We start from the raw sequence: 27,398 nt of genomic DNA, 5'->3' as shown, positions 1-27,398 counted from the left end.
GAACATGTTGTCAGATAACAGAGTGGCAGAAATGTGAAAAACATATCAAACTTTAAAAAATATTCACATTTAAAAGAACACTTACTCTTTTGACTCCCTCTAAGAGGATATATCCTGAGTTTTTCAATAATATCAACCATGATCAGGGATAACAGAACCAGAGATACGGGCAGGTCAGGTAACATATCAGGTAAGACATCAGCGGACCCATTAATGCTCTTTTGAACCTGTTTAGAGAAAACCATTTAGAAGCATTAAATTATTGTGCTTTCTTTGCTCAAAATGCTTTCAATAGTCTGAATGCAGCACTAAATTAATTATAATTACATTTACTAAAAAACTAGAAGGTTGGTTTTTAACTCGTCAGGTTTTAAACGCCACAAGGTTTTGAACCATTTCTAAAGTTGTCATAAGGATTCATATCAATGGAAGCATATTTTCAGTTAAAGACAGACCTTGGTAAATGCATGCAAAAAATAGTAGTGGGCTCCCTGTAATATTGAAGGGGTAACTCCTTCCAACTCTACTGCTGAGCAGAGCTTCTAAGAATCCAGCCTCAAAGAGCTAGAAGAACAAATATGAACATTTAGAGTCTTCCAAGAAGACAGAACTCAGATAATTCTGGCTAGACTTTGGGACACTTCCTTCGTCTGCTTAAAGTGTTTACAAAAAGCTATGGCAAGGCCAGGTGTGGTGGCTCACACCTATAATCCCAGCACTTTGAGGGGCTGAGGTGGGAGGATTGCTTGAGCCCAGGAGCTCGAGACCAACCTGAGCAACAAGGCCAGAACCCAAGTCTATGAAAAATTTAAAAATCAGCTGGGTGTGGTGGCACACACCTTTGGTTCGAGCTACTCGAGAGGCTGAGGTGGGAGGATCACTTGAGCCCAGGAGGTCGAGGCTGCAGTGACTAGTGACTGTGACACTGCACTCTAGCTTGGGTGACAGAGCAAGACCCTGCCCCACAAAAAACAGAAAGAAAAACAAACCACAATAACAAAAAACTATGGAAAGCATTGTATTAATGATGAAATATTGAAAGTTTTCCCTCTGAAATCAGGAATAAGACAAAGATGCCACCATGGCCATTTCTGTTCAACATTGTCCTGGAGGTCTTAGCCAGGGTAATGCGCCAGAGAAAGAAATAAACAGTGTAGGCTGGTTGCAGTGGTTCACACCTGTAATCCCAACACTTTGGAAAGACGAGGCAGGTGGATCACCTGAGGTCAGGAGTTCGAGATCAGCCTGGCCAACTTGGTGAAACCCCATCTTTACTAAAAATACAAAAAAAATTAGCCAGGCATGGTGGCACATGCCAGTGGTCCCAGCTACTCAGGACACTCAGGCAGGAGAATTGCTTGAACCCAGGAGGCAGAGGTTGCAGTGAGCTGAGATCACGCCATTGCACTGGCCTGGGCAACAGAGTGAGAGAAAGAGAGAGAGAGAGAGAGAGAGAGAGAAAGGAGGTAGGGAAGGAGGGAGGGAGGAAGGAAGGAAAAATGATACTATTCAATGCAACTTCAACCACTGTTCCAACTTTTTGTGGAAAAGGACAGGCTGACAATAAAATTTATATGAAAATTAAAAAGGCAGGAAATTCTGGAAGAAAAAGAATAAGCTAGGAAGATTTACTCTTCTGGATATAAAGAACTAGTATAAAACTGCAAGAACTAAGACAGTGTAGAGTTGGCATAGGAATTATGTATATCTACACTTGATTTATAACAAAGGTGGCACAGCAGAGAAATGTGGGAAGGATGGATTTTTTAGTAAAATGGTGCTCGGTCCGTTGAATGTTATGTGGGGAAAAAAATTAACTCACTGCTGTACAACATATACAAAAATCAGTTCCAGATGTATTGTGAATCTAAAAAAGAATGAAGAAACAATATAGCTTTCAAAATATAATTAGGAGGCTGGGCACAGTGACTCACACCTGAAATCCCAGCACTTCAGGGGTCCAAGGCAGGTGAATCACTTGAGGTCAGGAGTTCAAGACCAGCCTGGCCAACATGTTGAAACCCCATCTCTATTAAAAATACAAACATTAGCCGGGTGTGGTGGCACATGCCTGTCGTCCCAGCTACTTAGGAGGCTGAGAGGTGAGAATCACTTGAACCCAGAAGGTGGAGGTTGCAGTGAATAGAGATTGCACCACTGCAGTCCAGCCTGGGCAATAGGGCAACACTCCATCTCAAAAACAAACAAACAAACAAACAAACAAACAAAAAATATATATATGAAAGATTTTAAGACTTTGAAATTCAGATTCACAATGACAAAATCTTCTACAAGTGAGTGACCCAAGCACTATCCATAAAGGAAAGCAATAAACTGGACTATTTTTAAGTTAAGAACTTCTTTTCATCAAAAAGATATAAAAGTGTGAAGACAAGTTACATAAAGATATTTGCAATACATATAATCAAAAAAGGCTTGTATAATCTGAATATGAAAATAAGTCTTCCAAATACGTTTTTAAAAGATAAGCAACACAATAAAAAATGGGCAAGATGAAAAGATGCTCAACATTGTTAATTACTGGAGAAATGTAATTTAAAAGTACTGTGAGATTCAGGATCGTACCCACCAGAAGAGCTGAAATAAAAAGACACAATGATGCCTGGAGGGGTGCCTCACACCTGTAATCTCAGCATTTTGGGAGGCCGAGGCAGGTGGATCACCTGAGGTCAGGAGTTGGAGACCAGCCTGGCCAACACAGTGAAACCCCGTCTGTACTAAAAATACAAAAATTAGCCCATAGTGGTCGTGGGCACCTGTAATCCCAGCTGATGGGGAGCCTGAGGCAGGAGAATCGCCTGAACCTGGGAGGCGGAGCTTGCAGTGAGCCAAGATCACACGCACCACTGCACTCCAGCCTGGGCAACAGAGAAAGACTCTGTCTCCAAAAAAATAAGAAACAACGCAAGCGCTGGTGAATGCTCCTTCTCTGCTGGTGAGTTCTATAGAGATGCTATAGAAATCAGTACAATCTGTTTGAAAAGCTGTTTGACCTTATCTCTCACAATTTAACATTTCAGTATCTCATGATCCATCAGTTCTGCTCCTGCATACATAACCAACAGAAATGCTTGCACGTACACACCAAAAGACATATTCACAGATGTTCACTGCCGCATTCTCTGTAATTGCCAAAACTGGAAACAACCAAGATGGCGACCAAGAGTAGAACAGATAAGTAAATTATGATCTTTTCATAAAATGAAATACTCTACAGCTGAAAACGAATGAGCTTCAGGTATTTACAGAAACACGAATGACCCTCACAACCATATTTTAAATAAAAGAAGCCAGATATCATTTGATTTCTCCTTGGAAAAATTTCAAAAACAGACAAACTAGCCTGCAGTATCAGAAGTCAAGTTAGAAGTGACTTCTGGAAAGGAGGGAAAGGGACTCATTGAAAGGAGCATAAAAAAAGAGTGAGCAAGCAATGGGTTTCTGATACAAAAATAAAATAAAATAATAAATAAAAATAAAGGAGTGTGGGCATGGAGCCGGCCAAAGTTTCCTTCTTGACCTTGACTTGAGCGATGCTTACCCAGGGGGTTGCTTTGTGGTATTCCATTGTTACTGTACTTGTATGTTTCATGCACTTTTCTGTTTATGTGTTATACTTCGGTGAAAATTAAGTAAGAAAAAAAGGAAAGGAAAGAAAAAGATGTAACAATGGAAGAGACATCATAAAAAAGAACCAAAAAGGGCTATCGAGCTCCAGATATGCCATCAGTTTACCGCAGTGATGTTTCTTAAAAGGTTGTAAACTAAATTTTTACAGCTTTTGAGAACCTTCCAAATGATTTACAAGGTCTTTGGGAGGGGAAAAGACAGATCTAGATTGAAATATTCACCTGTTGCAGTTCACTGGAAGCAAAGCACATGAGAGTAGCCTCCCAAAATTATTCTATGCATTCATACATTGTCCTAATTTAGCATCTATGATGTATTCTAGCAGCATCTATGATGTATTCTAGCAGCACCTACAATGCATTCTAACAACCATGTAATTTCTAATGTCATACATTACTCGGTACTGCCCTGTCTCACAACACTTGTGATACTTGTTCTAATTGCCTGTTTATTTTTCTCTCTAATGTCAGAAAATTATATGAGAGACTCGGCCATATTTCCTGGGTCCCCTATGCCCTGTACCTAACAGTGCCTGGCCTGTAATATATACTTAATGAATATTTGCTTCACATATAAGTGAAATATCAAAAGGTAAATTAAGTAATTTAGTAAATTAAGTATGCTTTGGGAAAATAAAAGTTATCTTCCACAGCACCTTGCAAATTAATAAGATTAGTGGGGCATTCTTCTCTGACCTCCTTGGATAATGAAGTACTTACAGCCTGAAAGTTCTGCCTAAGATATTCCTGACCTGCTGGTTTCTATCCAAGACCTTTTGAAGCTATATTTAGTCAAAACATAAACTCAGCATTATTTTCAAATAAATAACACATGCAAATTATTATCAATGGACATCTTATCAAAGGTATTAAAATGTAAGTGGTCCTTCCCTTAGATCTTGTTGTATTCATTTACAATTGAGGACAATCATGAAAAACACCAGGTTGGTAGAAGAAACAAATATAGATCAACTTTCACATTTTTCACTTTTTAAACGTTCAAATATCATTACTGTCTCACACACAAACAAAATTAATTTTTAAAAATTGGCTACTAGACTTTCCTTCACAATCACAGAGGTAACAATGATCTTAGTACTTTAAATAACATATATTGCAACCTGGAAGAAGATTGGATTATATAAATGTCAAGAAATTTGTTGAGCACGCTGCTCTATCAAATTCCAATAACAAGAAATCATAAAATCTCATAATCTTGTAGCAGAAGAAATCAAAATTCCATACCTCAGTCACTGCTATGGAAAAGGTGAGGCAGGGCAGTGTGGTGAGGACCACACACATCATCAGAACAGGTCTCCTAGCAAAGGAGAAAAAATAAGCCAAAGCAATCATGGACAAGATCGACAGTTCCTCTTACATTTTGCTAATTTTGCAGTTCCTGTTCCATTCATCTATAGTTTTTCTAAGAAGCTGCTGCTTCCCTATTTCCATTTCCCAAATGTTTGCATATGGCAAAGAGGAACACGCGCAGAAACCAGAATGCTTCTTCTAGAACAAAGGGGTGAGAGATTTCCAAATAATTAGCAAACCACAAACTATTAAAAGCATCAAATCGCAAGTCAAATGACATTCAACATGTTCATAATTCATTAATTAAAATCCTGCCCAAGAGAGAGATCAGGCTGTAGTGACCAACTGAAGAAATGAACAGCATGACTTTCAAGTTATATTATATCCCATGTTGTAAAATTCATATTTCAAAAAGTACATTTAGAGATGATAAACTATTAAATATTTAAAGATCACTTAAAAACATTTACATTTTTTTACTAGAACCAAAAAAAACCATACATACATAAAAATGACATAATTTTTCAAACTTGTTTTTGGACCACTTCTTAAACCTTGCATGATCAACCAATCAAATAGCTATTGAGATATAATATGTAGAAAATAGTATATCTTATGACACAGAAAATTTAAACGTGGCCGGGCATGGTGGCTCATGCCTGTAATCCCAGCATTTTGGGAGGCCGAGGCAGGTGGATCACGAGGTCAGGAGATCGAGACCATCCTGGCTAACATGGTGAAACCCTGTCTCTACTAAAAATACAAAATATTAGCCGGGTGTGGTGGTGAGCGCCTGTAGTCCCAGCTACTCGGGAGGCTGAGGCAGGAGAACGGCGTGAACCCGGGAGGCAGAGCTTGCAGTGAGCCAAGATCGTGCCACTGCACTCCAGCCTGGGCGACAGAGCGAGACTCTGTCTCAAAATAAATAAATTAATTAATTAAAAAAATAGAAAATTTAAATGTATGTTTAGCATCCTTAATTTATGGGACAACAAAAGATACCTTCTCAAAGGTTTTCTACAATGAAATATTTACCTTCTCTTTGATTCGTTAATATATATTATGTTAATTCCATTTATATAATGTTTTCTATGTACAAGCAGTGTTGAATGCTTTCAAATTATTAATTTCTCCACAGTCATAAAAAAGAATGAAATCATGTTCTTCGCAGCAACATGGCTGTAGCTGGAGGCCACTATCCTACATGAATTAACTCAGGAACAGAAAACCAAATACTGTATGTTCTCACTTATAAGTGGGAGCTAAACATTGGGTAGGAACTAAACGTTGGGTACTCATGGACATAAAGATGGGAATAGACACTGGGGACCATTACAGAGGGGAGGGTGGAAAGGGGTCAAGGGTTGAAAAATTACCTATTGGGTACTATTCTCACTAACTGGGTGGCAGGATCAGTCACACCCCAGACCACAGAATCATGCAACATACCAGTGTAACAAACATGCACATGTACCTCCTGAATCTAAAATACAAGTTGAAATTATAAAGAATAAAATAATAGAGAACAATTTCTCTTTGGCGCTGTCTTGCCTCCCCCATCCCAGCACCATCTTAGATGTCCTAGGTGTAAATATAAATTAGAAGATGAGATTACCCCTCTCTCATGGCCAGACCCAGTATAACCTGGCTAAGACCAGCCTGATGGAATTTTCAACTAGTAGCTTTATCTGTTTGTCTCAGCCAAGATCCAAGTTCCTACAACACTAAGTTCTCTAAGTAAGATTGGACAAGCCACTCATAAAGTTCTCTTCTTCTCAACCTGACCTCTAAACGATGACAATGCCCCAGAGATTATTCCCGGGCTTGTTCTTTAACTATATTATCTTCCTGGATTATCTCATCCATTCCCACTGCTTCAAATACCACTCATTTGCCCAGGACTCCACAATACATTCTGGTGTTTTTCCTGAACTCTGACTTGTCTGCCCAACTGTTAGGCACTTCCACTTGGATGGCAAAGACACAACTCAGACTTACCATGTCCGAAACAGAACCCAAGTCCTCCTCCATACTTGTTCCAGCCCATCATCTAATCCTGTCTGATTTACTGCCAAAGTCCATTTCAAACTCCTTTTCTGCCAACACCATAGTTCATCCACTGTCACCTCTCATCTGCCATATTTCCTAACTGGTTTCCTGTTGGTGGTTCTATTCTTGCCTAGCAACATTGTCTTCATGTTTTTTAAATGAAGTCATGCTTTTAAAATGTAAAACACGTCTTGTCACTGCTCCAATGTTGGGGAAAGGAAGGGGTTATTGGTTAATGGGTATAAAGCTTTAGTCTTGCAAGATGAAAAGAGTTTCGTGGATGGATGGTGGCAACAGTCACACAACAATGTGAATGTACTTAATGCCACCGAACTGTACCCTTAAAATGATTAAGATGGTAAATTTTACATTATATGTATTTTATCACAATTTTAAAAAATCTTTGATGAACACACAATGTGATTAGAAGGAAACTGAAACTTATTACCCTAGTCTACATGCTGTACGTGATATGGTTTCTCTTATTGCTCCTACTCTCACATATAGAATAGGAAACACATACAGGCACACACACACACACACACACACACACACACACGAGTTGTATACATAGCCCTATGACTACCTAGAAATCTGCTGATTCTTTGTTTATTGTTTGTCATCTTCCTCTTTCCTCATGCCCCGAGGTAAGTTCTGTGGAAGCCCGGACCGTATCTGACTTGTTTGCTACTTTATTTCCAGCAACTAGAATAATGTTTCTGAGTCATTTTTGTGCGATGAAACTTCTGAAAATCTAGTGAATCCTATGAACCCTTCTCAGGACAACATTTTTAAATGAGTAAAATAAAATATACAGGTTTTTAGAAAATAAATCAATTATATTGAAATTATCCAAATTTTAAAAATTACCTAAAGTCTTTTTTAAAAAATTGTATACAGTTTATGGTTCTTTTTTAAAGAATTATGTAGTAATCCAAATTCTTTTTAAAGTTTAAACTTGGATGAGAAACAATTTACATCATTTCTTTCAGTAACCTCATAACAATATATGCGTCTATCTATGAACACATTGTCTTTTTTTTATTTTCTTCGAAGCAGGCCAGGCCTGGTGGCTCATGCCTGTAATTCCAGCACTTTGGGAGGCCAAGGTGGGTGGATCACTTGAGCCCAGGAGTTTGAGACCAACCTGGGCAACACAGCAAATCCTCGTCTCTACAAAAAAAAAAAAAAAAAAAAAAAAAAACCACAAAAATTAGCGAGGTGTGGTGGTGTGTACCTGTAGTCGCAGCTACTTGGGAGGCTGAGGCAGGAGAATCTCTTGAACCCCGGGAGGCAGAAGTTGCAGCAAGCCATGATCACGCCACTGCACTCCAGCCTGGGTGACAGAGCGAGACACTGTCTCAAAAAAAAAAAAAAAAAGAGGGGGAGTACTTAAGATCTAGTAAAAATTGTAATCACTCATAATTTCAAGATAGTGAAGATCATAAACCATATACTGAAGTCTCTCCTACAACTGTTGTGACATATGAAAAGATCTGTGATACATGGTCTGAAAAGCTCTATGTATGCAATAAAGTTACAGGTCCTGCTAATACTACTGTGGTTTGTTACCAACATCCACATCAGAAAAGATTGGTAGCTTTCAATTAGAGGTTAATGAAAGAAACAATGTAAATTGTTTCTCATCGAAGTTCAAGAACTTCATGATGCTAGAGAATATCCAACACATAGTAGGAATTCAATAAATACTAAATGAAGGGACTCATTAATAAATAAATACAACCCAAGTCTATGTTTTATTTAACCAGAAGTTATGTTAACCTGTGTTTGAAAATCTTGACTTACTGCTCGTATATGCTTTTATATATATATACACATATATACATATATATATACACATACATATATATGTGTGTGTATATATATATATATATATTTTTTTGAGATGGAGTCTTACTCTATCACCCAGGCTGGAGTGCAATGGCTGATCTCAGCTCACTGCAACCTCTGCCTCCCAGGTTCAAGTGATTCTCCTGCCTCAGCCTCCTGAGTAGCTGAGATCACAGGCACATGCCACCACGCCTGGCTAATTTTTGTATTTTTAGTGGAGACGGGGTTTCACCATCTTGGTCAGGCTGGTCTGGAACTCCTGACCTCGAGATCCACCCACCTCGGCCTCCCAAAGTGCTGGGATTACAGGCGTGAGCCACCATGCCCGGCTGGATATGCTTATAATTTGTTGAGTATTATGGGTCAAATGGTGTCTCCCCAAAAAGATATGTTGAAATCCCAAACCCCAGTACTTCCGAATGTGATCTTATTTGGAAATAAGATCTTTACAGAGATAATCAAGTTAAATAAGATCATTAAGGTGGGTCCTAATCCAATATGACTGGTGTTTTTATAAAATTGGGGAAATTTGGTGACAGAGTTGCACAGAGGGAAGACTGTGAAGAAACTCAGGAAGCATATCATGTGATGATGAAGGCAGAAATCACAGTGATGCATTTACAAGCCAAGGAACATCAAAGATTGCCAAAAAAAACACCAGAAGCAAGGAGAAAGACATGGAACAAATTGTTTCTCATATCCCTTGGAAGGAAGCAATCCTACCAATATCTTGATCTCAGTGTTTTCAGCTCTGGAATTTTGAGGCAATAAATTTCTGTTGCTCAAGCCATCCAGGTACTTTGTTGTGGCATTTCTAGGAAACTTACACCAATTTTGCGACTGGAATGTGGAATGCTGCTGTGACACATAAAGATGTAGAAGTGGCTTTGGAGTTGAGGAATGAGTAGAGACTGCGAGAGTTGTGAGAAGCACAATAGAAAAAGCCTAGATTGCCTTGAAGAGACTGTTCGTAGAAACACAGGTGTTAAAGGAGATTCTAGTGAGGGCTCAGAAAGAAAAGAGGAGGGATATAGAGAAAGCTGTTAGCATCTTAGAGAGTAGATATATTGTCATGAACAGAGTATTGCTAGAAATATGAATGCTAAGGTGCTTCTGGTGAGGTTTAAGATGGAAATGAGGAACATATTATAGGAAACCTGAGGAAAGGTGATCCTTTCTAGGAAATGGCAGAAAATTTGGCTGTACTGTGCTCTGTTGGACAGAAAGTAGAACTTGTAAGTAATGAACTGAGATATTTAGCTGAGGATGTTTCTAAGCAAAGTGTTGAAGGCACAGCCTGTTTCCTCCCTGCTGTTTACAATAAACTGTGAATGAAGAAAGAGAGATAAGTTGAAAAAGGAATTTTTAAGAAAAAGGAACTAGAACTTGAAGATTTGACAAATTCTCAGGCTATCCATATTGCAAATGATAAGAAACCATGCTCAGAAGAGAACACCAAGACTGTGGTTTGTGAATCCAGTCAACCATCTCAGCAGATATACTGCTGTCTTGGACTGAAGGTGGCAGAGATAAGATGAAATGAAGGAATGCTGTTGGACTTCTAGGACTCTAGGGAGAAAATGGGTTGATAGAGCTATTTGGCTGCAAATGTGTTATCTTTCAGAAAAGGGAAAAATGACTTTGACAGTGGTTCCAAAGCCAGGGAGACTGGTGCTGCAACCACAAGCCCAGAGGTGCCCAACTTAAAACCACAGGGCAGAGCTATGACCATGCAAGGCTGAGGAGCTGGGGCCGCTACCCTCATAGGCCTGGATGATGGGCTCAGAGGAATCAGCATCAAGACACAGAGGATTATTTTTAAACCTTAAAAGCTAACGAGATTTTCCTTCCTGGCTTTTGAACTTGCGTGGGACCCACGACTCCTGTTTCCCTTCCAATTTCTCCCTTTCAGAACAGTAATGTCTATCCTGCTCCACCATTGTATGTGGGAAGCAGGTAACTTTTTGTCCAGCTTCACAGGTTTGCAGATGGAAAGAAACTCTGACCCAGGAGGAATCATATCCCAAGTCTTGCCTATACCTTGTTTGGATGATTTAGAGGGAAAGTTTTGGGATTTTGAGTTGATGATGTGTAGTTGAGATTTGGGACTTAGAGTTGATGCTGGGATGATTAGGACTTTTGGAGGTGTTGAGATGAATGAGTTTATTTTGCACACCAAAAGAACATGAATTTTGGGAGGGTCAGAGAGTGAAATCCTATGGGTTGAATTATACACCCCAAAACAGACATGTTTAAGTCCCAGCCCCCAATACCTCCAAATGTGACCTTATTTGTAAATAGGTCTTTATAGAGGTCATCATGTGAAAATAGAGTGCAAGGGGAGACTGTGATCCAATATGACTGGTGTCCTTTTAAAAAGGGAAAATCTGGGGCTGGGTGTGGTGGCTCATGCCTGTAATTCCAGCACTTTGGGAGAATGAGGTGGGCAGATCACAAGGTCAAGAGATCAAGACCATCCTTGCCAACATGGTGAAATTCCATCTCTACTAAAAATACAAAAATTAGCTGGGCATGGTAGCACGCGCCTGTAGTCCCAGCTACTCGGGAGGCTGAGGCAGGAGAATCGCTTGAATCTGGGAGGCAGAGGTTGATGTGAGCCAAGATCACACCATTGCACTCCAGCCTGGGAGATGGAATGAGACCCCGTCTCAAAAAAAAAAAAAAAAAAAAGGGGAAAATCTGAAAACAGACATGCAGGTGGGGAAGACTAAGCGAGGACACATAGGAAGAATGCCATGTGAAGACGAAGGCACAGATCAGAGTGATGCATCTACAGGTCAAGGAACACCAAAGACTGCCAGCAACCACCAATAGCCAGGAGAGAGGCATGAACAGAGCCTTCCTTACATCTCTCACAAGGAACCAACCTTGCCGTCAGCTTGATCTTAGACTTCTCACCTCCAGAACTTTTAGGTATTTCAGAATTTGAAACAAATTTCTGTTGTTTAAGCCACCAAGTTTATGATACTTTGTTATAGCAGTCCTAGGAGTAATAGAATTTAGGTTAGAAATATCACAGACACTTCTTTGAAAGACTATTCATGCTGCAAAGAATGCAAGTTTGCGACCATAGTAGGATTGGCTAAAGAAAAGGATACGTGGGCATGGTGTAATTTCCACATGAAAGACTGAGTTCGGGTACTGCCCATAGACCTCTGTGTGCATCATAATAAACTGGCAATGAGAAGGACCCTCCCAGGAATGGGACCCATTAAGGATGAACTCAGTAAGCTCAGCCACATTGGGTTACAAATTCCTGTTTGTGCAGCAAGGATTCTGGCCCTGAGATTTCTCATAGACGAAGCATGGTGGGTGGAAAGGATCAGACGAGAACTTGGGAAATGACTCTCTGCTCAGAAACATAAAACCTTTTACCTAACTCATGAAGTTAAAGTTTCCCTGCCCATCTTTCAAGGTTCTCCAAAATCTAGTATTAACATTCCAACATATAATAACACTCAGCTCTTTACGACAACTCAATGAGCTCATATCATGCCACAGGCTAAGTGCTACAGGAAAGAATTTTACATACAACAACCAAGCAACAACCCTCTGAGTGAGGTATCAACCCTATTTTACAGGCGATGAAACTGATGTTGAAGGCTGAATTAATTTGCCCAAGATCCCGTGGCTGGGAAGTGAAAGATGAATTCTAATCCAGGTCTTGAGGACTCCAAAACTCACGCCCCTAACCACTCTGTGATGCTGCCAACCCATTTCTCACCACCTGCTCCTTTCTAAGCAAGTAGGTCTTTTCCCATCCCTTAAATAATTCACTATATCAAGTCATTCCTCATACTCATCCTCCTCCTCTGGATGCCCTCCCACACCCATCTTTCCAAGCTCAGTGCAAATCAAGCTTTCCATATGAGACTTTCCCTGATTACTCCAAAGCATAGTGTTTTTCTAATAAACCTGAGTCCATAAACCACATGTACTAAAAAGCTGCTGAGTTCAAGGCACTGTAGTGGGCTGATGGGGCAGGGTAGAAAGGGATGGGTAGGAAGGATGAATCAAAAGTACATCTTCCTTACTGTCAGTATTAAGTTCTTTTTCTTTCTTTTTTTAATAGAAGAACAGGGTCTTGCTATGTTGCTGAAGCTGGTTTCAAACTCCTGGCCTCAAGTGATCCTCCCACCTCAGCCTCCCAAGTAACAGAGACTACAGTCATGCACCACCATGCCCAGGTAATTTTTTTAAAACTTCTTGTACAGACAAGGTCTCGCCGTGTTGCCCAGGCTGGTCTCAAACTTCTGGTCTCAAGCAATCTTCTTGCCTCAGCCTTCCAAGGCTGTGCCCAGTCAGTACTAAGTTTTGATGATGCTCTTCGCTGGGATAATAAAGGACTAGTGGTGGGCCACATAAAATTTGGTGATTTGTTTATATTACTTTCTAGTTTTTTCATATACAACTGTCCAGACTCCACAGTGGACTACAGAGTCCCTGAGGATGGAGGCAGTACCTGAGCACAAAGGCATGTACCTGCAGTAGCCTGGAAATAATGCTGGCTAACATGAAGAATTCTTGTAGGGAGGCTGGGCATGGTGGCTCATATCTATAATCCAAGCACTTTGGGAGGCCGAGGCAGGTGGACTGCCTGAGTCAGGGAGTTCGAGACCAGCCAGGCAACCTAGCAAATCCTGTCTCTACAAGAAATTTAAAAATTAGTCAGGCGTGGTAGTGCACACCTGTAGTCCCAGCTACTCAGGTGGCTGAGGTGAGAGGATCACTGGAGCCTGGGAGGTTGAGGCTACAGTGAGCTATGATCATGCCACTGCACTCCAACCTGGGTGACAGAGCAAGACGCTGTCTCGACAAAAACCTAAATATATATATTTATATATAATAAAACCTAAATATATATATATGTACATATATATATATAAGAAATTCAGATAGGTAAATGTATACCTATTTAAACAAACCCATAGAGCAGACTCATGGATCACTATTAACCCAGAGGATTTCTAGTAAAACTAGGTTTAGTCAATCATACACTCTGTTATGAAACAGGTGACATCATTGCAACGGAAGCCAATTGCATTATATCAATACATGAAGTCAGTAGCCACATCAAGAGGACATCAGGGTGTCACTGAGATAATATCCAGGCATTAAAAATCCAGCCAGCATCCCAAGGAGACTTTCAAAAGAGTCAAAGGTCCAGAAATCATGGGATAGGAATGGTTGATGGAACTCTGCCCATTGGAGAAGAGAAAACTTAGCAGACTGAGATGTGGCGTGGTTGAGATGGCAGAATGATGCCACTGCCTTCAAATGTTGCAAAAATTTAACAAGGATACAGTAAGCTCAGAGAAGTCACCCCTGGAGACACAATTTGGGGAGTTGTCATCATACAAGTGGCAGTTTATATTATGCGAGCTGATGGGAGTGTTCAAAAAGCAATAGAAATGGGGAATTAGGCAGTAACGTGCACAGCTCCTGGCCATGGAGAAAGAAAGGGCAGAGGAGGTGAAGGCTACAAAGCGGATGAGAAAGAGAGCTATATAGTGATAGGTATTGTTTCAACACAAGGGAATAAAGAAGGCTGTTCTACGAAGAGCCACAGAAAGTAGTGAGTTCTTTGTAGAATCAGAGGTATTTGTATTGTGAGAAATCATTTTGAAGATGAACAATAAGAGTTTGCCCAGCTCCAGGATTCTGTGGAATAATGTCAATATTTGATTTACAAGCAAGGGGAAGAGGAGATTTTTAAGGGGTGCGGCTGAGATACAGAAAACTTCCTTTTCTTTTTTTTTTTTTTTTTTTTTTTTGAGACATAGTCTCACTCTGTCGCCCAGGCTGGAGTGCAGTGGCACGATCTCAGCTCACTGCGAACTCTGCCTCCCGGATTCAAGCGATTCTCCTGCCTCAGCCTCCTGAGTACCGGGGACTACAGGCACGAGCCACCACATCCAGCTAACTTTTGTATTTTTTAGCAGAGATGGGGTTCCACCATGTTGGCCAGGCTGGTCTTGAACTCCAGACCTCAAGTGATCCACCCGCCTCGGCCTCCCAAAGTGCTAGGATTACAGGTGTGAACCAGCACGCCTGGCCCAGAAAACTTTTTTTAAGGAGAGAATTACCCTATTGACAAGGACTGGGAGGGAATGCGGGGGGAGAAAAGAAGCAAGAGGCAAGAAGACCACTGGGTGAAGGTTGCCAGAGCCCAAACGTTAGTTAATGAAATGGTCTTCATTTTTCCTTGAACAGAAACAATCAGGACGAATCAGGTCTGACCGTGGATTTGAATATATGAAAATTTGAGGGACCACGTCAGAAACTCAAGTTTTGATGGTCTGGAAATAAGGGCCTAATTGGGATGAGAGAAACAGCCATGGAGAACAAGGAGCTGATGCAAGAGAGAGGAAGAGGAAGAATTACCAGAATGTGGTGACTTCCTGCATAGGATAAGGAGAGAAAAGAAAAAGTAAATACGCTCGTGCTGGTTTACAGTGTGATATGGCTTGGCTGGGTCTCTACCCAAATCTCATCTTGAATTGTAGCTCCCAGAATTCCCACATGTCATGGGAGGGACCTGGTGGGAGGTAATTGAATAATGGGGGCGGGTCTTTCCTGTGCTGTTCTTGTGACAGTGAACACGTTTCATGGATCTGATGGTTTTATAAAGGGGAGTTCCCCTGCACATGCACTCTTGCCTGCTGCCATGTAAGACATGACTTTGCTCCTTATTTGCCTTCAGCCATTATTGTGAGGCCTCCCTAGCAATGTGGAACTGTGAGTCCATCAAACCTCTTTCCTTTATAAATTACCCAGTCTCAGGTATGTCTTTATTACCAGCATGAGAACAGACTAATACACTGGATATAGTAGGGCAAGGAAGATAAAGCCTGCAGTCAACTATGACAAAATTATTGATCTTTTTCATGTATAATGCCCAAGACCAAACTGTAAAGGAAATGTGGATAGCTTAAACTACGTGAAAAATAAAAATTCTCCATATCAAAAACACCAAAGTAAAATTAAAAGACTAATGATAACTCTGAAATGTATGCTACATCAAATTCAACATACTTATTGTTTGATGATCTTGTGCAATTTAAACAAATGAACATCCTTAATGTTTATAGAACTCATAAATCAGTAGCAAAAAAAAAAATGGACATACCAACAGAAAAAGAGATCAAGGACAAAAATATATGATTTTTAGAAAATACAAATAGTCAATAAATCTATGAGAAAATGTTAAACATGATAGATAACAGATTCACTAAGAGAAACTGGAGTGTTCTGAGAAGTAACTGGTAAGCAGCAGTGTTTAGTTAATGGGGTCTTACCAATTAATGATCTCTCAGAGGTGCTGAAAAGTGAGTTCCATTTCCTTCAGGTTAGCCCGTGTGTCCAGCAGTGCACAGATGTCACTAGTGCTGTGTGTTGCAGTTGTCAGGGCCAGCGCGGAGCAGTAAGGTGCTCAAGGCTCCCTTGGGGCAGTCTTTTTTTTTTTTTTTTTTTTGAGACGGAGTCTCGCTCTTTCGCCCAGGCCGGACTGCAGCGGCGCTATCTCGGCTCACTGCAAGCTCCGCCTCCCGGGTTCACGCCATTCTCCTGCCTCAGCCTCCCAAGTAGCTGGGACTATACAGGCGTCCACCACCACGCCCGGCTCATTTTTCTGTATTTTTAGTAGAGACGGGGTTTCACCGTGTTAGCCAGGATGGTCCCCTTGGGGCAGTCTTGACTCAACTACTCATTGGCTCTGTGATCTTCTAACTCCTGTGCCTCAATTTCCTCATTTCTAAAGGGGAGACTATCATTGTTCTTGCATATCAAGATTAGAAAATCAACTAAAATAATACAGACAATGTGTTTAAAATTATGCCTGGTACATAGTACTTGCTCAATAAATATTTGCTCTTACTTTACTGCAACTACAACAGCTACTACTCCTATGATCACCACCACCGTTACCTAAAGCAGATCAAGAGCAAAATCTCATGGAATATGTTAAAACCTTAAGCCAGGTAAAATGTTGCCCAAAATGGTCTTTTAAACTTGCCCTGCCCAGGATTCCTGACGTGTTCATAGTCTGAATTAATTGTACTCCAAAGGACTCAAAAGAACACCCAAAATATAGCTCTAGGTCCCAAGACAGTCTGGGAACCTCCACAAATATTCTAGGATTATCCTGCTGCCAGTGTACCTTCTCAATGAAGATATGCTCCAGTTTCAGGCTAGCCTTGTAGCTCAATGTTATCACACATCTACTGATATTCCAGGAAAATAACTCTCTTATTTCCTGGAATACACATTTGGTGTGTATATAAATAGCTTTCTTCATTCCCCCAAGCATCTCACTTGTTGATTATGAATTCTGGCAGGCATCCCTAGAATGGAGCCATAATTCCAGAAAAATCAGGAAGTGCTAATGAGAGAAGGGGAAAGTACTGGATTAAAGTTCAGCCTCCAGTACATTTTAAGCTCTCTGAAATTGTTTCCTCCCTCATAAAATGGGAATTATGTCTGCTTGGTCAACTTTACAACACTGGCATGTAGGCCTAGTGAGAACATGAAACGAAAACTGTAACATAATAAAACATAAATATGACATAAAATAACACATAATACCTCTGTTAATGTAAAACATTTCTGAGATACTAATGATCTCACCACACTGGTGTTCATTCTTCTCAAAGAATAAAAGAAACCTACAAAATTCTCCAAAATCGAGGAATATTACTCACAGGATATATTTTCCTTCAGTTTTATTGCCACTTCTACCACTTTTCAGAGTCATTCTGAAGATTTAACACGATCACATTTTTAATGAAAATAGTAAATTCAGTCTGAGGTCATAACACTTATATTCATTGAATGATTACTACAGACCAGTTGCTATGCTAGGAACTTTACACGCATGATCTTAAGAAATTTCTTAAAACAGCACTCCAAGAAAGAGACTAAGTTGTCTCTGTTTTGCTCACGAAAAAATTACGGCTCAAAGAATTCAAATAACTCACATAAGGTTTCACGGTCAATGTCAAGGCTAGGATTTGAATCCAGGCCAGTTTTCCTTTACATATATTCCTGGGGCACACCATTTACTGACTGATGACTCACTCTCTCCTGAAGACCAGCCTCACACGGCTCATGACACCAGCCTGGACCTTCAGGGAAGCTCTCAGATAAGCCTCATCAACATCAAATCATGAATGTTCGGGGTCTATGAAATTTCACATAAACAACTATTTGACTATTCCTCAAAAATAATTCATATGCTCAATCCTTACTTTGTCTAGTAGCAATTATTTTTGCATCATCTTCACGTAGCAATCAAGACATGACACCCTATATATTACCCCATATATTATAAGAGCCAAATACACTCTGGGTGAAATGTATGTTAATGACATTAAAAGCACTGCATTTTTCTGGCTGCACCTGGTGGCTTACGCCTGTAATTCCAGCACTTTGGGAGACCAAAGTGGGCAGATCACTTGAGGTCAGGAGTTGGAGACCAGCCTGGCCAACATGGTGAAACTGTGTCTCTACTAAAAATAAAAAAATTAGCCAGGCATGGTGGCGCACACCTGTAATCCCAGCTACTCAGGAGGCTGAGATGAGACAATAGCTTAAACCCCAGAGGTGGAGGTTGAAGTGAGCGGATATCATGCCACTGTATTCTAGCCTGGGCAACAGAGTAAGACTTCATCTCAAAAAACACAAAACAAAACAAATAAACAAAAAAACGCATTGCATTTTTCTTGAAACACACCTGGCATTCAAAGTCAGAAAAAATAAAGGAAAAGAAAATTGTATGAGATACAGGAAATTGTATGGAATCAGACAGACCTAGGCTCACAAATCCTAGCTCCCCCATTACATAGCTTTTTTTTTTTTTTTTTTTTTTTTTTGAGACAGAGTTTTGCTCTGTGACCCAGGCTAGAGTGCAGTGGCATGATCTCAACACACTGCAGCCTTGATCTCCAGGGCTCAAGTGATCATCCCCCTTTAGCTCCCAGAGCAGCTGAGACTACAGTCACGTACCACCATGCCTGGCTAATTTTTTAATTTTTTTGTAGAGACAGGGTCTCACTACGTTGCCTAGGCTGGTCTTGAACTCCTGTGCTCAAGCGATCCTCACACCTAAGCCTCTCAAAGTCTTGGGATTACAAGCAGGAGCTACCATGCCTGGCTCCACTTGCTAGCTTTATCAGTTGACAAAGTTAATTACTTCAAGTTTCAGTTTCTTTGTCTATAAAATGAGAACTTTAGCATGTACACTTCGCTGAGTTGTTGTAAAGTTTAAACTTAACAGTACAGAAGGTGTAAAGCTCCTAGGACAGTGCTCAGTGGCTACTGCTTCTCTTCTATGCCAGTAAAAGATAACTATATGATAATGCTCACGAATGTGGCCAGAAGGAAACAGTTTCAGTTTCACTGAAATTACAGATAACCTGTCCACTGTCTAAACACTATTTAAAACACGTGTGGCCAGCAACACCGGCAAAACAGAAACTAAAGACTGGAAGTGTATTTCCCAAAAGAAATCACTGAGAGATGTAGTCATGACAACCCGAAACACTTTAGCACAGGGGAGGTACCTGAGCCAGATGCACAACATGAAATCTGAACAGACACCAGAGATGACTGGTATACCACATGCACTAAGGGGCAGAAACGAAAGCCTACTCTGTTCCTTAATCTCAACTGCCCCAGGAGAATGGGACCTTGTCCTTCAAAGAGGCAGTTTGGGACAGTGGCTAGAAGTACCCATTATGGAGTCAGGTAGACCTAGGTCCAAAGTCTGCCTCTTCCACTCTGTCTAGTTCACTGACTTTGGGAGAGTTGCCGAACCTCTCTAATCAGTAATTTTCTCTAGGCAATAATAACGATAAACTCATAAAAATTCTACTTTAGGCCGGGCACAGTGGTTCATGCCTATAATCCCAGCACTTTGGGAGGCTGAGGCGGGCAGATCACTTGAGGTCAGGAGTTCGAGACCAGCCTGGCCAACACGGGGAAAATCCGTCTCTACTAAAAATACAAAAATTAGTTGGGTGTGGTCGTGCACAACTGTAATCCCCACTACTCAGGAGGCTGAGGCAAGAGAATCGTGTGAACCTGGGAGGCAGAGGTGCAGGGAGCCTAGATCTCTCCTCTGCACTCCAGCCTGGGCAACAGAGCTAGACTCCATCTCAAAAAAAAAAAAAAAATACTTCATGAGGTGAAGTAGATATTTCTCTCTCTTTTTGTTTTTCAGAGTTGGGGGTCTCCATCTGTCACCCAGGCTAGAGTGCAGTGGCACAATCATAGATCACTGCAGGCTCAAACTCCTGGGCTCAAGCCATCCTCTTGAATAGCTGGGACTACAGGCGTGCACCACCACATCCTGCTGATTTTGTAAAGTTTTGTAGAGATGAGGTCTCACTATGTTGCCCAACCTGGTCTCTAACTCTGGGCTTCAATCAATCCTCCCACCTTGGCCTCCCAAAGTGTTGGGATTAAAGGTGTAAGCCACTGTGCCCGGCCTATGAAGTACATGTTTCTGTACCACCTCATATCAGTACTTACATGGCACATAATCAATGATCTATAAAGAATCAATTATAGCCTAATAATAATAACAGTAAGTTATATGGGAAGGTTTGCTGCCTAAATGACATTCAGAATCTAGAGTCTTAGGGATTTGAGTCAATGTGAAAACAAAAAACCAAAACACAAAAAAACCCAAGAGCTTCTTCCTGGGCCGTGGTGGGCCAGTTTCCCATTGGTTTATTCCTGTTGTCATTTGAACCTTCCGCCATTCCCTCAAAATTCCAACCCAGCCAGGAGTCTTGGACAGTCAAAGCCACCCCTACAGGGTGTGAGAGGTGGAGAGTCAAGCCCAGATCCAAGCTACCCCTTAGGTGACCCTGGGGCTCTGGTCAAGGTTTGGAAAGCCCCTAAACCCTACTGATAAAAGCAGTGCCAACAACAAAATGCTTTATTTCCAGAAACCCCTTAAGACCCCTGCTCTCGAGAAAATGAAAGTCTCCTGTCAAGGTTCGCAGAAGTAGCCACATCTGGGATCGGTACCTAAAGACAGCACCATGAACTTCACATGTCAGCTCTCCATCAGCATCCTCCCAACCTCAGCAGTGGTATTTCTAGCTCTATTGCAGAGTCTATTATTTTTACATTTCTGCCCTTGCGTGGATGTGCAAATTCCCAGTGCCTCACTTTTCACATGTGTTCTATGTCATTCGCTTTCAAAATGAAACATCGGCCGGGAGCAGTGGCTTATGCCTATAATCCCAGCACTTTGGGAGGCCGAGGCAGGCAGATCACCTGAGGTCAGGAATTCAAGACCAGCATGGCCAACAAGGAGAAACCCTGTCTCTACTAAAAATACAAAAAAAAAAAAAAAAAATTAGCCGGGAGTGGTGGCAGGACCCTGTAATCCCAGCTACTCAGGAGGCTGAGGCAGGAGAATTGCTTGAACCCGGGAGGTGGAGGTTGCAGTGAGCTGAGATCGTGCCACTGCACTCCAGCCTGGACAATAAGAGTGAAACTCTGTCTCAAATAAATAAATAAATAAAACATCAGTATGAAAGAAAAATTAGCTTATATTAACTTATTAAAGAAAAGAGAGAAGTCCAAGATGAGTAAGAATCAGATCTGAAGATCTAAAAGGAAAAATACATTAATATCAGAGACTATTTGTTCTCAATACCCTTATGTGGATCAGTATACCCATTAGCTAAACTGCTAGTTAAATTAACATTAAATCCTGATTTATTTAAAATATCTCTGTATTGTTATTGAAGTACTTTCCTCCCCTACAAGGGTAACAGAACTTACCAACACAGTAAATTATTTATTTTTAAAGTCTAAGTAGGCCAGCTTTGGCAGCTCACGCCTGTAATCTCAGCACTTTGGGAGGCCAAGACGGGCGGATTGTTTGAGCCCACGAGTTTGGAACCAGCCTGAGCAATGTGGCAAAACCTCATCTTTACAAAAAACACAAAAAAAGTAGCCGGGTGTGGTGGTGCGCACCTGTAGTCCCAGCTACTCAGGAGGTCGAGGTGGGAGGATCACCTGAGCCCCCTGGGGAGGTTGAGGCTGCTGTGAGCAATGATCACGCCACTGCACTCCAACCTGGGCAACAGAGCCACACCCAGTCTCAAAATAAAAAATAAGTAAATAAAAAGTCTAAAGGAACCAGTTGTTTTAAAAGTCGTAGTTAATGGTCAAAGTATGACGTAAGCCTGCAAAATGCAATGTAAATAATTAAAAATAGACATTACTTTCAGTTTTACGCAAAATTAAAATTCTGCATTACCATCTTCTGATTATGAGTTGTGTAAGCTCACTCCGATAAGTTTACGTAATTTAGTGTCCAGGAGAATTAAGTCCAACATTTACTACTTAGAATAGCATGAACTGGCACAAACTCCAGTCTTACTAACCCATCTCATGTGTTATTATCACTCAGTATAAATGACTGTAGAAAAATTATGGAAGATACCATAATATCCATACATTTACAGAAGCAGTAATTGTAGCCTCCCATTAATGTCACATTCTATCCTTACGCTCTGCTCACATCCTTACCCACAGTATGTTAGAACATATCTTTCAGGAATACTTATACACTGTTAGTGGGAGTCTAAATTAGTTTAACCATTGTGGAAGACAGTGTGGTGATTCCTCAAAGACCTAAAGACAGAAATACCATTCGACCCAGCAATTTCAATACTGGGTATATACCAAAGGAATATAAATCATTCTATTATACAGACACATGCACCCGTATGTTCGTTGCAGTACTATTCACAATGGCAAAGACAAGAAACCAACCTAAATGCCCATCAGTGATAGAATGGATAAAGAAAATGTGGCACATATACTTTATCGAATGCTATGCAATCATGAAAAAGAACAAGATCATGTCCTTTGCAGGGACATGGATGGAGCTGGAGGCCATTACTTTTAGCAAACTAACGCAGGAACAGAAAACCAAATCCCACATGTTCTCATTTATAAGTGGGAGCTAAATGATGAGAACACATGCACACACAGAGGGGAACAACACACACCGGGGCCTTCCAGAGGGTGAACGGTGGGAGGGAGAGGATCAGGAAAAACAACTAATAGCTACTAGGCTTAATACCTGGGTGATGAAATAATCTGTACGACAAATCCCCATGACACAAGTTAACCTATGTAACAAACCTGCACTTAAAAGTTAAAAGTCAAACAACAGACAAACAAACAAACAAACATATCTTTGAAAGCATCATGGGGATTCCCTGCTAAGGAATTCTTTTACAGGCTGGGCGTGGTGGCTCACTCCTGTAATCCTAGCACTTTGGGAGGCCAAGATGGGTGGATCATTTGAGGTCAGGAGTTCGAGACCAGCCTGGCTAAAATGAAAACCTCGTCTCTACTAAAAGTACAAAAATTAGCTGGGCATAGTGGTGCATGCCGGTGAAATAATCTGTACAACAAACCCCTAATGACACAAGTTAACTTATGTAACAAACCTGCACTTTTACCCCTGAACTTTAAAGTTAAAACAAACAACAAACAAAAAAACAAACAAACAAACGTATCTTTGACAGCATCACGGGGATTCCCTACTAAAGAATTCTTCTACAGGCCGGGCATTGTGGCTTCTGCCTGTAATCCTAGTACTTTGGGAGGCTGAGGCAGGCAGATCACTTGAGGTCAGCAGTTCAAGACTAGCCTGGCCAACATGGCAAAAACCCGTCTCTACTAAAAATGCAAAAATAAGCCAGGTGTGGTGGTGCGTGACTGTAATCCCAGCTACTTAGGAGGCTGAGGCAGGAGAATCACTTGAACCCGGGAGGCGGAGGTTGTAGTGAGCCAAGACTGCCCTACTGCACTCCAGCCTGGGTGACAGATCGAGACTCCAAATCAAAAAAAAAAAAAAAGAAAATTCTTTTACTTACCATCCTTTAATTTTTCTGTAAATATAACGTTTCTTGCGCAGGATAACTTTTACAGGAACCCAGATCAGTAGAGTCACTAACGCAACATAGGCAATAGAACAGGAGATGATCAGCCAGTAGTGTGTGTTGTCAGATCTAGCCCTTGTTCCTTGGTAGGCGGTGGCAAACTGTTCTGTGATCACGAGTGTGGGGATGGAGAAAGCGGCAAACTCTAGGAGCTCAAAAACCACGAACTTAATGAGCCTTCCAGAAGCCATCCTGAGGAAAAGCAAGCTGCCAAGAACCTGGGACTCCCTCTTTGACTGTGGGCAGCATATGGACCCACAGACACTGAACTGGGATCAAGTTCCTTGTCCTCGAATCGCTAACCAGTGACTTTTTATTCTTTTATTGACCCTCATATGGTTCAATGATCTCCTAACTTAACAACCGTGGTCTCTTAAAGGAACAGGGCCATTGTGGAAGTGATCACTCAACATATTTGCACATCCATTATTAGAAGTCAAATGAACTTTAGAGCATGCCCGGGAGCATGGGTAAAAGCAGGGTTTTAAAAAGGTGTTTATTGCTAATGTTAGCACAAAACCATTTGTGTAATAGTCAACTCTTGTGAAGTAAAACTGCTGGAATAATATAATTTTAGAGTTAAAGGGGAATAGATAGAATCCAACCCTCTATTTTTACATAAAAGCAAATTCAGGCAAAGGGAGATACTCAAACCTAAGTCTTCATCTTGGAAAACCATCCCTCCCTTTCAAGTGCTTGAAAAGGGAGTTTGAATTCACTTTATCAACTTTCTAACCAGGATTCTCCCTAATACTTAAGATATTCATTCATTATTGTGCATTAGTTGCCATATAACACAAATTAATGTTATTTTTGTTTTGCTGCACAGCAAACTGACATGGTGACATTAGAAGCCCGTTATCAAGATTTACACATTAACAGCTATCTGTGACTAGCTCAAATGCATATCAAACATTTAAAGAATGTCAATTGTCTCCATGAATATCCTTCCTTTGAAAAACATACTTGAGACCGGGCATGGTGGCTCACACCTGTAATCCCAGCACTTTGGGAGGCTGAAGCAGGCAGATCACCTGAGGTCAGGAGTTTGAGACCAGCCTGGCCAACATGGTGAAACCTCGTCTCTACTAAAAAATACAAAAATTAAGGCCAGGTACCGTGGCCCACACCTGTAATTCCAGCACTTTGGGAGGCTGAAGCAGGCAGATCACCTGAGGTCAGGAGTTCAAGATCAGTCTGACCAACATGGTGAAACCCCATCTGCACAAAAAAAGAAAAAAATACAAAATTAGATGGGTGTGGTGGTGCATGCCTGTAATCCCAGCTACTTGGGAGGCTGAGGCACGAGAGAATCGCTTGAATCTGGGAGGCGCGGAGGTTGCAGTGAACCGAGATTGCGCCATTACAATCTAGCCTGGGCAACAGGAGCAAAACTCCGTCTCAAAAAAAAAAAAAAAAAAAAAATGCAAAAATTAGAGGGGCGTGGTGGCACACGCCTGTAATCCAGCTACTTGGGAGGCTAAGGCAGAAGAATCACTTCAACCAAGGAGGCTGAGGTTGCAGTGAGCTGAGATCATGCCACTGCACTCCAGCCTAGGCAACAGAGCAAGACACCTTCTCAAAAAAAAAAAAAAAAAAGAAAAACATACTAGAGCACTTACAATGAGCATTTTAGTATGTGTTAGGGTGTGAAGATGAATGAATGACAGCAGTTCCTGTTCTGAAAGTGCTTGAGGTCCAATGGAGGAGATAAACTGAGGAACCACAACAAAAAACCAAGGCCAGAAGAGCGTAAATGAAGTGCTACAGGGACACAGGTGGACTTCACCTTGCTTCACCTTGGGGTTGTGGGAAGAGGATGGGCACATAAGCACGGTCAGGATGGACGGGGGCACTGTGGTGTCGGTGACATTTCAGACACAGCCAAGGAGGCTGCAGGGGTTAGTGAAAATCTGGTGTGGCACAGCAGGAAACAGGAGGAGGCAATCTTAGAAAAATAGTTTGGGGGCCAGGTGGGGTGGCTCATACCTGTAACCCCAGCACTTTAGGAGGTCAAGGTGGGTTGATAGCTTGAGGAGGCCAGGAGTTTGAGACCAGCCTGGGCAACATGGTGAAACCTCTTCTTTACAAAAAATACAAAAATTAGCCAGGCACGGTGTCGCTTGGCTATGGTCTCAGTTACTCCAGAGGCTGAGGTGGGAGGATTGCTTGAGCCTGGGAGGTTGAGGCTGCAGTGATCTGTGATCGTGCCACAGCACTCCAGCCTGAGCAACAGAGCGAGACCCTATCTCAAAACAACAACAACAAAATAGGTTGAGGTAAGAATGGCGTGTCCCATTAAGGATTTGGTAGGGGGGTGTAGCCGGCAGTGAAAAAGCGAGGTTTTCTGAACACGGCAGTCCTCTGGTCATCTGGAAAGGAGGTTCAATGCTGATGTGGAGGAAGGACAGAGCAGTGTTACCCTGGAGGCAGGAGGCCAGCTGAGAACCAGAGAGGAGCCTGGGCTAGAGGTAAGAGCCCCCTGGCCAACACAAATGGAGCGGGACTGATGAGGGGGGCGACGCACCAGCAGACATTGAGCCCCGTCCCTTCTGTGGCTTTCCCTGTGCCTGCTGTCACACTGATGCAGACCTGTATTTCTCTAGGCTTCTCTCTCTCAAGGCCCCCGGCAGAAGGGGCCCTGCGCTGCTGGACTTCCAGGGTGTATCGGAGGCTCCTGGTGTGACCCTGAGGATTGACGCCTTCTGCCCTCCCACTGCCAGACAATTAGTCAGCAGGTTCTTCAAGCCATCTAGTTATGTTATTTGAACTTGGATTTTGAATCCATTGAAGTTTAGCAGAAGTTCTTTCAAGCCAAAGAAGAGACTCAGAAGAACAATGATAAAATATGAAAGGATGGGGTGAAGGCCCATCTGAGCAGCGGTTCTGTCGTCAACTACTTTTTTTTTTTTTTTTTGAGGCGGAGTCTCACTCTGTCACCCAGGCTGGAGTGCAATGGCACAATCTCAGCTCACTGCAACCTCCGCCTCCCGGGTTCAAGCGATTCTTCTGACTCAACCTCCCGAGTACCTGGGACTACAGACATGCGCCAGCATGCCCGGCTAATTTTTGTATTTTTAGTAGAGACAGGGTTTTGCTATGTTGCCCAGGCTGGTCTCGAACTCCTGACCTCAGGTGATCCACCCGCCTCGGCCTCCAAAGTGCTGGGATTACAGGTGTGAGCCACTGCACCCAGTTGTCAACTACTTCTAATAACTTATCATTGACATCAATTGTCAGTATCATCCCTGATGAAAATGCCTATTTAAATGATACTGGATATGAATTATATTTTAACCTCCTAAAAGTCCGTCTTGAGTCACTAGCACTCTGTTGAATCATAATTCCTGCTACAAATTTTGTGTATGAATAAGAATTATTGAGCTTTTGAAGAGAGTTATTGAATAGCTTGACTCTTGAGAAAGAAGTCTCTTACCCAGGCCTATAATTCCATTTTGAATGCTCAATTTTTATTTCCATTTATGAGAATTTAAAACTGACACTAGCTTTCTATTTCCCACCTGTAACGTTCCTCTGG

The 27,398-nt window shown here is 41.6% G+C and overlaps 1 protein-coding gene across 1 annotated transcript in view; it reads right to left on the bottom strand.

Moving 5' to 3' along the window:
- Nucleotides 1-24,139, bottom strand: part of TMEM236 (transmembrane protein 236) — a 48,853-nt gene extending 24,714 nt beyond the window's left edge. Inside the window, exons 1-3 of the mRNA XM_001153151.7 lie at nucleotides 23,795-24,139; nucleotides 4,896-4,968; nucleotides 86-227 (exon numbers count right to left, since the gene is read on the bottom strand). Of these exons, the coding sequence (XP_001153151.2) occupies nucleotides 86-227; nucleotides 4,896-4,968; nucleotides 23,795-24,051 (472 nt within the window). The 5' untranslated portion in view covers nucleotides 24,052-24,139. The remainder of the gene's footprint in view (nucleotides 1-85; nucleotides 228-4,895; nucleotides 4,969-23,794) is intronic.
- Nucleotides 24,140-27,398: the final 3,259 nt, after the last annotated feature.

Source organism: Pan troglodytes, chromosome 8, assembly GCF_028858775.2.
Source record: "Pan troglodytes isolate AG18354 chromosome 8, NHGRI_mPanTro3-v2.0_pri, whole genome shotgun sequence".
In the NCBI taxonomy this organism is placed as follows: domain Eukaryota; kingdom Metazoa; phylum Chordata; class Mammalia; order Primates; family Hominidae; genus Pan; species Pan troglodytes.
The sequence above is the reverse complement of the archived record's forward strand: the minus strand, read 5'-3'. Positions and strand labels throughout refer to the sequence as shown.